At 40.5% G+C, this 12,075-nt stretch overlaps 1 protein-coding gene across 1 annotated transcript; it reads left to right on the top strand.

Annotated features, from left to right (window-relative positions):
- The first annotated feature begins 221 nt into the window (after positions 1-221).
- On the top strand, positions 222-11,812 carry slc17a6b (solute carrier family 17 member 6b). The gene is made up of 12 exons (XM_061276694.1): positions 222-660; positions 1,694-1,949; positions 2,489-2,607; positions 3,768-3,882; positions 4,525-4,612; positions 4,701-4,787; positions 5,204-5,346; positions 5,511-5,660; positions 6,519-6,651; positions 6,961-7,071; positions 8,660-8,787; positions 9,913-11,812. Exons 1-12 carry the CDS (start codon positions 587-589, stop codon positions 10,255-10,257), a joined length of 1,749 nt encoding a protein of 582 aa, XP_061132678.1. The 5' UTR covers positions 222-586; the 3' UTR covers positions 10,258-11,812.
- The last annotated feature ends 263 nt before the right edge of the window (positions 11,813-12,075 follow it).

The following is a 12,075-nucleotide window of genomic DNA, read 5'->3' as shown; positions in this document are numbered from 1 at the left end:
GAATATGTTTCGGTGTTGATTGGTGATTTTTGGCCTTATTCATGTTGCACGTGTCCAGATGTTAAGGCTGTCGCTGACCTCGGTGCTGAACACGCTGTCAGATCAACCTGCGCTCAGCACAGGAGACAGCAGAGGCTGACTCCCGCTTTGATTTTATACACGCAACTCTACATCGCTTTCATCTAATATCAACTTTGTCGCTTTTCCTCTTTCCTTTTCCTATCTGGGTGAGTGTTATCGTTCACTCGTCGTCCACTCATTTTGTGGTTTTTGCTGCTCGCTGCTGGCCAGTTGCGCCTCCTGCTCACCAGCTCGCCATCCAGGAGCAGAGTTGATGCTGGATGAAGGCGCTCACGTCGTCTAACCCAGTTTACTAGCAGATAGCGCTTTTCTTTGAGGAGATTCATCGACAAAGAAGAGCCATCATTTGGATCCTGTCTGAACTGGTCTGCTCTATCAGAACTTGGCTCGTTATTCACCGTGTAGCCGCCCGAGTCGGCTCTCCCGCGAAGGAACATGACGTACAAGCAGTAAAAAACAGATTACAACAGCAACGACAGCACGGGCCTGCACATACAGACTGGATATGGAGTCCATCAAGACCAAGGCCACGGCGGGAATGAAGGAGTTGGCGGGGAAGACCCTGGGCCACATGCACAGGTAAGGAGCCGATGGCTTCTAACTCATCGTACCTGAACGGAGAGCTGAGAAAGTCCATGTCATATTTTTATTTGTAATGAAAGATTTAACACACCTGCAAGCCACTGACAAGTTATTTACAACTGCAGAGAGAGGCACGCCTCTTGAAGTGAGAGGAATTATGCAATCGAGTGCGTGTGTATGTGCGCGCGCGTGTGCGCGCGCGCTTGATGTCATTTTCAGGGGTCAGTCAATTGATACAGGGACACTTGCAGTGTTATGTGGGATATTACTGTAAATCAAGTTGAATTCTACCGTATGGCCCACAATGGGTTTAGACATACAAACATATATATGACTGGCTGAAAAAATAATAATATAAATATATGAATGACTAAAAAAAAATCCAGCTTTATTTAGGCACCCCCTCCATGCGTGGTACGGATATTTCATTTTCTTTGCTCAATCGGGAATCATTTCTCATCGCACTCTGCTCGATTCATTAACATGCAGCGAAATGTAGTTAATGATAAACAATTGATTGTTTTTTTGTGTGTGTAATAAACCTACAAATGGGTTCCAGTTAAATACGGTTTATTTTTCTTACGTTTTAACCATCCAAATACATATATATCCCTTAATTGCACAGGAAAAAAAATGCTGCGAAAATATGTGCGTGAGGGGGCGAAAAAAAGAGGGAAGACGTTTGAGGGATACCCACACGTGCGTGGGGAGGTGCTGAATGCTAATGATCATAAAAGTGATGCTGCAATGCGGTACAAGGACATATTTCCATTTCCCCCCTTCCCTGTGGAGAATGATGAACCTGATGACATTTATTTTTTTTAAATTTGAATTCACTGGAGGTGTGTCCTGAGACGCCTAAGGCCTCCCTCTTCCGCGTGTTGTCTATTTTATAAACCAAACATGTAAAAGCAGACATTTATTCCAGATTAAACCAAAATGAAACATGGCCTCAGGTTGGGGTTTTTTACACGATCTTCATGCATGTCGGTGCGGTCTTGTCCCGGTGTACTGGACGGGATCTGTACAGGGTGATGGAGAAGCGACAAAAAGGCTCGGAGGTGATCGAGTTGACCGAGGACGGACGGCCGCGTGAGGCCGCGGAGAAGAAGCCCCCCTTGTGCGACTGCAACTGTTTCGGCCTGCCGCGCCGCTACATCATCGCCATCATGAGCGGCCTGGGATTCTGCATCTCTTTCGGCATCCGGTGTAACTTGGGCGTGGCCATCGTGGGCATGGTCAACAACAGCACCATCCATCAAAACGGCAAAATCATCATTAAAGAGGTGTGCCCAACACCTAATCGTGTCGAGCTATAGACAATAGGAGAGAACGACAAAAAGCGTGTGAAAGCTTTTCGTGACAAATAAGGCCCGTGTCTCCAAATGCGTGAAAACGTTTTCCCATATCTGAAAACAATATAGAAAGAATTAGGAACATCTTATTAAAGAAGTAAATATATCTTTCAATACGTCGATGTGGATTAGTATGCATAAGTGACAGACATCATTTCGCATTAATAATTTTAGGTGAAAGACTTTGTCATTTTTTATTTTATTTTAGGCCTATCGAACAAAACGTATAAGAAACAAGCAGAATATATATAAATAAAAATATAGGTCTCAGTCATAGTGCTGTATTAAAGGAAAGCCAAAATTTCGTAGTTCAAGCATTGCGTTTGTAATGGGAAATTACTCGGTGACTAATGCAGAGCTTTATTTTTTTTACTCAAAGGTATCAGCCCATAAATATTCCCTCTGGAAAATATATATTTTCTTAAATCATCAAAATGTGTTCTTTATATTTTTTCCGAACGATTTACCAGAAAGCCAAATTCAACTGGGACCCAGAGACGGTGGGAATGATTCACGGATCTTTCTTCTGGGGCTACATAGTGACTCAAATCCCAGGAGGATACATCTCATCCAGGCTGGCTGCAAACAGGTATATGCGGCGGCTCCACATGTCACACCCGCTGCCCACGTCACCCAACTCAAATGTGCATTGAATTAAAATATATATATATATATTATATATATATTTTTGTTGTTCCTTTATTGTTCGCCTATGTGCAGTAGTCTATGAATACATATCACCATACATTCAGTATTTTGTCATATGGTGGGATTTGATATGCGTTGCAGCGGGGGGCCGCCATGCATGTTGCGGGCATATATATAGGCCCCGGTGTCGGGCTTTGTGCCACCTGTTAATGAGCTCTCTAGGGGCCGCGGGCTCTAATCTGCAGGGGCGTGGTGAGGAGACCACCAATGTGTTGTTGCAAAAAGGCCTTTTATGCTCATGCCATGTCTATGTCATTCGTTTATATATAAATTATATATTATATTATATATTATATATAATTCCTTTATATATTTGATTACAAGATTTATAATAATAATAATAATGAAAATAAAAATATATATTGGTATTTTTAACTAATGGATTAGAAAGTGTCCACTTATTTTGTTTCTTAAATTCAACATTTCGTTATTCTCATGCGTGCTCTACTGCACCCAGATGTAATTGCCGCCATGTTGGTCCCGTGCCTGACACAGGAGTCGACCGGATTAGGGTTGCCCCCTCTCGCGTGCTGCAGATGAGGAAGGCGGAGCATGTGACAGAAATGAGAAATAGCTGTTTGCATGTATTTGTGTGTACGTGCGTGCGCGCGCGCGCGTGAGTGTAGTCAGATATACTTACTTTCCTCACGCCTCTATATAGTTCTCGAATTTCATGTTATTTGTTTATATCACAGACGGGCGCACATACACTTGGATCACATTTATGAAACGCTTTTGGGGGGCAAGAGCTCCGACTTTGGTTGCTAGGCGACATGGCGATGGGACGTGCCTGTGTTAAATATTTATTTCGATGACGTCTGCTATGCTGCTGAACCATTGGAGGAGAACCAGTATCACTCTAATGGAATTACAATTAAATCAGCATTAATGATCTCAACACGTTTGAATATTCACGTTTTTCTTTACAATATTTAAAAATCTGGTTAAAAACAGCTTTGTTGGGCACAAACGTTACATTTGAAATAATAGTGAGGGTGATTGATATGATTTGTGTTATTCAAATGCATTTGATCATTTTAGGGTGTTTGGTGCAGCCATTGTGCTAACATCAATACTCAACATGTTCATTCCCTCGGCTGCTCGAGTCCATTATGGTTGTGTCATTTTCGTTAGGATACTACAAGGACTGGTGGAGGTAAGCGGACATAATTACAAAGCCATCCGCACTTTTCCATTATAGGGCTGTATGATGCTTAGCTATTACAGACATTGGCCTTTTTGAATTTTTACACAGCGGAAAAGCAAAGGAGCGTAAAGTGCACTTGATATTCAGCCAGTGGAAATTTGAGATGCGCAATATTGATCGAGTCCACTACAGCTTTGTTGCCTAGAGCAAATGCTAATATATATCATTCCATTTATAAGTCTGGTTTTTAGTAAAAAGATAAATAAAATACATGACACACACACAAGAAAATCCAGAGTCTGTGAACAAATTATGTCCAATGCTTAACGAGTGAGATAATTTTCACATATCATAACCTGCAACATTAAAAGGACACAGCTCTACCCCGTATGGTTGGCACGGCTTGTACAAATTAGCATGTGATGAACATGTAGCTACACGGTTGCTTTGCCCAGCAACCACGTTCATTAGCTATCATTTGTTCAGGCTAATTACGAGAATGAAAATGATCATCTTGTTAGTTCTTGTTAACCATGGGTCATAGAAAAGGGCATGCACTCAATACTTATGTAATACATCTCAAACTGTAATGACGCTTTTGTTCGAAGAAGAGCCTTTGCTTGACTTGTATTTCTCAAAAATCTCATTTAGGGAGTCACCTACCCAGCCTGTCATGGCATTTGGAGTAAGTGGGCTCCTCCACTTGAAAGGAGTCGCCTGGCCACCATCTCTTTCTGTGGTAACTATTCAGGCTATTGTCTGCTATGGGAGGATTTTCTATTGTGAATGACCTTATACCTTCTCTATTTTGTCTTGCTTTTTTTCAGGCTCCTATGCTGGCGCTGTGATTGCAATGCCTATGGCTGGAATACTGGTGCAGTATACAGGATGGTCTTCAGTGTTTTATGTCTATGGTATGGCTAATTACGGCACTGACTATATCTACATAACTAACAAAATATGAAAGACATTCACATTGGGTCCTACAGCTTGCTTACATTTTTATTAAGGCAGGAAAGCATAGAACTGAAAAATATAATCAAAGGTTGATTATCAGTGCATCCAGTCAAAGTCGAATGGATTTGTAACCAGGCAGACCAAGTATTGATTTCCTCCCCCAATGTTTTGCTGTGCTAATAACTGACCCCCCCATCTTTCTCTCTGTACTGGAAACAGATACATAGCTGTCCTGCCTGAGCATTAGTCCCTCAGGCATTTGGAAAGTTTGATCAAACAGTTTGAATACGCACAGTTAAAATGGGGGGGTAAAAGCACATCTTCAGGGATCTTAAATCCTTATACATTTTTTCTGTTTGTGTGTGATGTGTAGGATGCGTTGGGATGTTTTGGTACATTTTCTGGGTACTGGTCTCTTATGAGAGCCCTGCTGAACATCCAACCATCACTGATGAGGAGCGCTGCTACATCGAGGAAAGCATTGGAGAGAGTGCCATGTTAATGGGCGGTGCTGAGGTGAGGCGATACATACCAACAAAGCCAGCAACATTACCAGTGAACAGTAATTACTATGTTTGTCTATAATTTAGCTTGAGTTATGTCTATTTATTGAAGTGTACTGCTTTGTTCTATATGTGCCCATATAGTGAAATGAATTGCAGAGAAATATTCTCTTACAGAAATTCAAGACACCCTGGAAGAAGTTCTTCACCTCAATGCCCGTCTATGCAATCATTGTGGCCAACTTCTGCAGGAGCTGGACATTTTACTTGCTACTTATCAGCCAACCTGCATACTTTGAGGAAGTGTTTGGCTTTGAGATAAGCAAGGTAAATCCCTTTTACGCTTGATAGATTGAAATGTTGAGTATGTGTGAAGTGACCAACACACATGGTGTTGGTGTTGTTTATGCGCTGGATAGATCGCTTCGCTTCGGGGTGGGGGGAGATGTTGTTTATGCGCTGGATAGATTTTCTTGTGGGCTGAGAATGTGCGGGCAGTGCGCGATTGCGCACGCGCGCAGTTTAGAGGGAACATTGGTTGTGAGCCCCAACAACTTTACGAAATTTGAACATTTGTAGAGGGCTTAAACCTTGAACATTTTCAAATTAAAATACTCAAATGATGGTATTAAACAGAATTGTGCTGAGGTGCATGAGGATGTGGGCCCAAATGCAGAGAAGCGGGGCTGGCGTTCACTCAAAAAGAATTTTATTTAAAGGAACAGAAAGGCAAATAACGTAACGAGATACACGTTGACCAAAGGGACACAAGGCAAACAAAGTAAGATCTAAATCAAAACCAAATCAAAAACGGATCGACATATTGTACATTTGCTTTTTCAATGCACCTAAATACATTTTTGTGATAAAAAAGTTCAATACAACAGACTTGACAGTGATTGTTTTGCTTACCAGTAGAGGGAGACATTGTACCGTTGGTGGTGTATGTAAAATACTTCGAGAATCATTACAAACGTTTATAAACAAGTAAGGGGTTAGCGTTTAATACAAAAAAAGAAAATCTAGATAAACTAACTACTGATGAGATAGTGATAAAGTAGATTAATAAACTCAAGCTTTAGTGAGTCACATAAACATTTTCCTCACGTGTAGTCTGGACAATAGATCAGAGGCAAAAGTTTGTAGGAATGATTGGTTTACATTTATTATTCCCTGTGGCCATAGGTTGGTATACTGTCTGCGCTGCCCCATTTGGTGATGACCATTATTGTGCCCTTTGGCGGCCAGCTGGCCGACTACCTGCGCAGTAAGAACATCCTGTCAACAACCACAGTCAGAAAAATCATGAACTGCGGAGGTGAGAAGTCTCGGCCGAGGGCCCAGTATCAATTTTCACACCTCTTTTTGCACAACTAAAGGGTGTGACTGTCGTAACGTTGGATACACACTGTTCCTTTTTTGCTTTGGCGGTCAGTGTGCTGGTGCGATGCTCAATACTTGCGATCGGTGATTGTCATTGAACGTTGATTTCATTTCCGCCCCTTATGTAATTGAGAGAAAATCATCACGCTCGCTTAATTCAATTGGCATCGTGATGGGCAACAGCCTGCGGGCTTTGGGGGCTTTCATGTGCCATTGTATGAAGCCTGCTGTTCCTCTTTGATAGGATTTGGCATGGAGGCTACACTGCTACTCGTGGTAGGATACTCTCACAGCAAAGGCGTGGCCATCTCCTTCCTGGTGCTGGCAGTTGGCTTCAGTGGATTTGCTATATCAGGTTAGTAGATGTGAATATTACATGAATGATATGCCAGTAGGAATGTCCTGAAATTTAGTCGGAAATGCATCCACGGGATTTAGAAACTAAAGGGGGGATCACAGACTAAATACACAGAATGAGCTACTGTCACTGCTGCTAGCTTCAACCACAATAATAAATATATTGTTAAATTGATACCAAAATAGGCCCATGTTTGCTTGAAAAATATTGAAAACTGTTAAATATTCTGTTAGTTAGATATAATTACCGTATTTTCCGGACTATAAGGCGCACTGGACTATAAGGCGCACCTTCAATGAATGGCCCATTTTAAAACTTAATCCTTATATACTATATACCGGACTATAAGACGCACCATTAATGCATCATGTCAGATTTTTAATCCAAATCAAATCATTCTCCATTTTATCTTTTTTATTTCAACTTCAGATGCAACAAATGACTTTATAATCACAAAATAATGATCCATAGTCTTTTTGATTCATGATTCATAGTCTTCAGCAGGCCACTTATGCTTGATTTCATGACACAATGCTTCGGGCCAGTTTGAATTTAGGAATTTAGTCCATATATAAGGCGCACTGGACTATAAGGCGCACTGTCGGCTTTTGGGAAGATTTTAGGTTTTTAGGTGCGCCTTATAGTCCGGAAAATATGGTATATGAACAGATGCACTGTAAGTACAGGTTATATTGCATAAATGTGGGTCCTCTGTCTGGACAACCTACAGCTGTAATTTGTGGTCGGCCTGGAAATGTTACAAGAGCCGAAATCTATCAGTTGTGGCAGACGTGTCACTAAATTAAAATTTGTGATTTCTTTATATTAACTAACCCACAGTTTACTACAGTGAAGCTGGGTAGCTCTACCAGTCAACAATTAAGAGTGTTTTAAAAATTTGACACTGCTACTATATGGCAGCACTGTTTATTCTTGTGGTGTCTGGATATAGTTTACAATAAGACAACCTGATTACTTTCTTCAGTGGTCTACATTTGATGGCATCTTTGAAAGAATTTGCCTTTTTTTTTGAACAAGTCATACTTCTGGTATTTTTTCAAATCCCAATGTGTATTTGTGGCATTTTGCTGAGAGCATTGCAATAAAATGTCGAATTTGCATCCACAACAGCCCCTCTATCCATGTGCAACTGTAATTGCTGCAAGGCTTTTATCCATTTTATTTTGGCGTGTTGTTGCTGCCAAATCAGCTCATTAATAACTGTTTATATTAGTTAGAGAGCAAAGGAAGGTTTTCGCCTGCATGCAAAATGTGACTGACTGCCTGTTGTTCCTGAGCTTTCTCCTGGAGTGTTAAATAATTCACAGCCAATGGTCTCAAGAGATTTGTCAGGCAGACAGAATGGAGCAGCCACTCAGAGTGGGGGAGCGGGTAGAAACATGGCGACCTATAGCCTGTTTCTCCACTGGTAGTCCATCTTTTCCCAGCCACCTCTGTCACTGTCATTCTGTTTCTTGATGCCTTACAATATCTCCCTCTATTCGATTTTATAATCAGGTTTTAAAGACTCGTCATGAATTAGACACAAATCCACCCCAATGATTCCTTCATGTTCTATTTTCAGGCTTCAATGTCAACCACTTGGATATCGCACCCCGTTATGCAAGTATCCTGATGGGCATCTCTAACGGAGTGGGTACCCTGTCTGGGATGGTGTGTCCACTTATTGTTGGTGCCATGACGAAACACAAGGTAAACGAGCTTGCCGAGAAGCTGACAAGCTAATCCACTTTCATTTCATGCCTAAAGTAACCCTCCCAAAAACAAAATAACACAATACAGACTTAGTCTAATCACACGTCGGTTTATGATCTGACAAAGTGCTTTGTTATAGTGACAAATGTTGCGAAAGCGTGATATAAATAATCATATATTGGATTATGGTGTACCACAAATCAATCCAATCTTGACAAACAGACTCCTGCCCCACGCATCAAAGATTAATTGAAATTGTCCGTAATCTACAAAAACATTGTATAAAAACGTTTTCCAATCAATATGATTATGAATGACATAACAAACATACAATATCTAGATTCCTGAATGAAGTATTGAGGGCAGAATGAGTTTTGCTAGTCAAGCCTGACTTGCTGTGACCAATCAATCTGAAGACACTGACAAACTTTAATAAAAGAGACTGTTGATGTGGGGTACACAATAGTTGTCACAATTTAATGAAAGGAGGTCGTCCACTTGACATGGTATGTATTTGTATTTTTGTAACAGTTGCGTGCAAGTAATAATAAATATGTACCAGAAGTCGAGTTTTTTAGTCAGAAGATACTTGGACACCCATGCAGGCAGGTTAAAGGCAGCTCAAGGGTCCAGATTCAGGGAAAGAGAGGAGGGACGGAGATCCAAGTGAGTAGTGTGGGGAAGCCGCGTCTGGGACAGGTTGTAGTACATGAGACCGAATAAAAAGAAAAGGACGTTACAACACTCTCAAGTTTCTTCATCCAACCCCCCGTGCGCTACATTGATATAGTTGAAGTTACATTGGCTGAGGGCCTTAATTGGACAAAGTACATTGATATAGTAGCACTTAATTTAGAACCTACAGCTGAATGGACAAAAAAACATGCACAGACACATACTGGAAGCAGTGCGGCCAAGAAAAACACTTCAAAATGGAGAAAATAATAAAGCAAAAATTACCATTAAGGTTGTAGATGTAGGTTAGTACATATCAAAGACGGTCTTTCTGGCTGACAACCATTAATATTTGTAATTATTAATGCTTAGAAATTCTCATTGGCGGGGCTCTACTTGTTATAAATTCAATATAAACATTGTCCTCTCCTCCTTTGCTCACTTCAGACCAGAGAAGAGTGGCAGTACGTGTTCCTGATTGCCTCCATGGTGCACTATGGGGGCGTGGTGTTCTATGGGATCTTTGCATCGGGAGAAAAACAGCCCTGGGCCGACCCCGAGCTCACCAGCGAAGAGAAGTGCGGCTTCATCGACGAGGACGAGCTGGCAGAGGAGACGGGTGACATCACACAGAGTTACGGTGCTTACGGTGGGCCCGGCAAGTCGTACGGCGCCACCACGCAGGTGAACGGAGGCTGGGCCGCCAGCTGGGAGAAGACGGAGGAGTATGTGCAAGAAGAGTCTCAGGGAGGAGGCTATGGATACGGGCAGCAGCAGGAGGGATATTCTTAGACCAAACACAATGATACATGCGTAGACCTCTCGGGTGTGTGTCAATATAGTCAAAAATAATATCATCAAATACGAACGATAAAAAAGTAAAAAAGAAATCCCGATCCATTGTTGTTGTTTCCACAAGTAGAATGTATCAATGAAAATCTACTAAATAAGTATTTCAATCAAAAGATGTTGAGCACATATCAAATTGGCAACCTGTAAATGTATTATAATGCATATTGATGATAGATATAATTATCTGGAGTGAAATTGTGTTTTAATGTAGAAATTCTCATCCCATCAGCAGAGGCCTCTAAAAAAAACAAACATGCAGAAGCCTGCAGTAGGAGATCCCTCATTAATCACATGACCTGGTTCTGGATCGAATACCACAAACTACAATCCAGACACAAAGATCTAGAAACTTGTCACTGCACAGCTTTGTAAACAGAAACTGACCACCGTCAATATTGATTGTATCGCATCACTATTAAGAGCACATTTTTTTGGTTGTTCTTGTGTAGACATTTGACACGTGACATAGTAACTTGTGATTGGTAACTGGACATTAAGGTTTGTCTCTTTTTGATGTTGATGCGCTGTGTGCTCCATTTTGTAACATGGTACCCCTGTGTGATGTTAGCAACCCCAGCCGTGTCGTGCAACAAGTGGCATTTCAATATCGCAAAAGATTGGTCGTCAAATATGCATACGTCAGATCATCGCCAATGCAGAGGTGTTAACAGCATTCTTTTTAGTGGAAGAATATTCAGTGTGAGATTTAATCGGAGGGTTGGTGCAATGCAAAGACAAATGAACCTGTTTGTCTCAGAATATAAAAACATTCGAGTAGCACAACTAGAAAATGCACATAATTTAAGCACATTTTAGCTAACAGAAAGATGTTATATGACAAAAGATGAAGGGAACATTCCCATGGATGTTAACCTTTCCTGATATTTAGAACAAATTCCAACTATTAAATACCAGTAAAATCATAATTTTCCATCCAGAAAATGGCCTTTTAACTATTTGTAAATACAGAGATCACAAATCGTATTTATTGGCCTATTACATGTGCACATAGTGTAACAGATAAAGAATGGGTCAACACATTCCATTTTAGAATTGCTCTAGGGGCCAAAGTTCACTCTCAGTGAGGGCCATTCATCAGCACTTCACAATATAAATGTGTGTGAATGAGTATTTATGCATGAGACTTTGTGGTGAAACTTTCCTTTTGCTCACCCTCCCCTTTCGAATGACTATGCTTGTGTCTCAGAAACTGTTACTGATATTACCATTTCTTCGCACAATTAACCAAAGGTGAAGGGCAAAAATTGGTTTTGCAAGAAAGTTACATTTTCTTAGCGAGCAAAGACCATCAGCAACAAGGTTGCAGTCTGGACCACCAGTGTACAAGTGGCACCAAACATGTCTCTGTACTGTACAAAGCAATAAATCCATAATAACAGTTCTGGTCCAACTCTAAAAATCACCGTTACTCAACAACAGGTTGTACTGTGTGCATTTCTTCAAAATGTGTGTTTCTTGTTTGGGATAATCGATGTAAAAAATTACAGACAATTGTAAATCAATAAATCAATAAATCAATAAATCAATAAATCAATAAATCAATAAATAAATAAATAAATAAATAAATAAATAAATAAATAAATAAATAAATAAATAAATAAATAAATAAATAAATAAATAAATAAATAAATAAATAAATAAAGACTAGCATTGGGCCAAAACCTTGTAACTTCCAAATTTTCCCCAAAATTGTCAAGTTTGGTTCAATCAGTAGCTTTGCATCGTGAATAAGAGCAA

This window comes from Syngnathus typhle, linkage group LG4 (genome assembly GCF_033458585.1).
Source record: "Syngnathus typhle isolate RoL2023-S1 ecotype Sweden linkage group LG4, RoL_Styp_1.0, whole genome shotgun sequence".
NCBI classification, from domain to species: Eukaryota; Metazoa; Chordata; class Actinopteri; order Syngnathiformes; family Syngnathidae; genus Syngnathus; species Syngnathus typhle.
The sequence above is the reverse complement of the archived record's forward strand: the minus strand, read 5'-3'. Positions and strand labels throughout refer to the sequence as shown.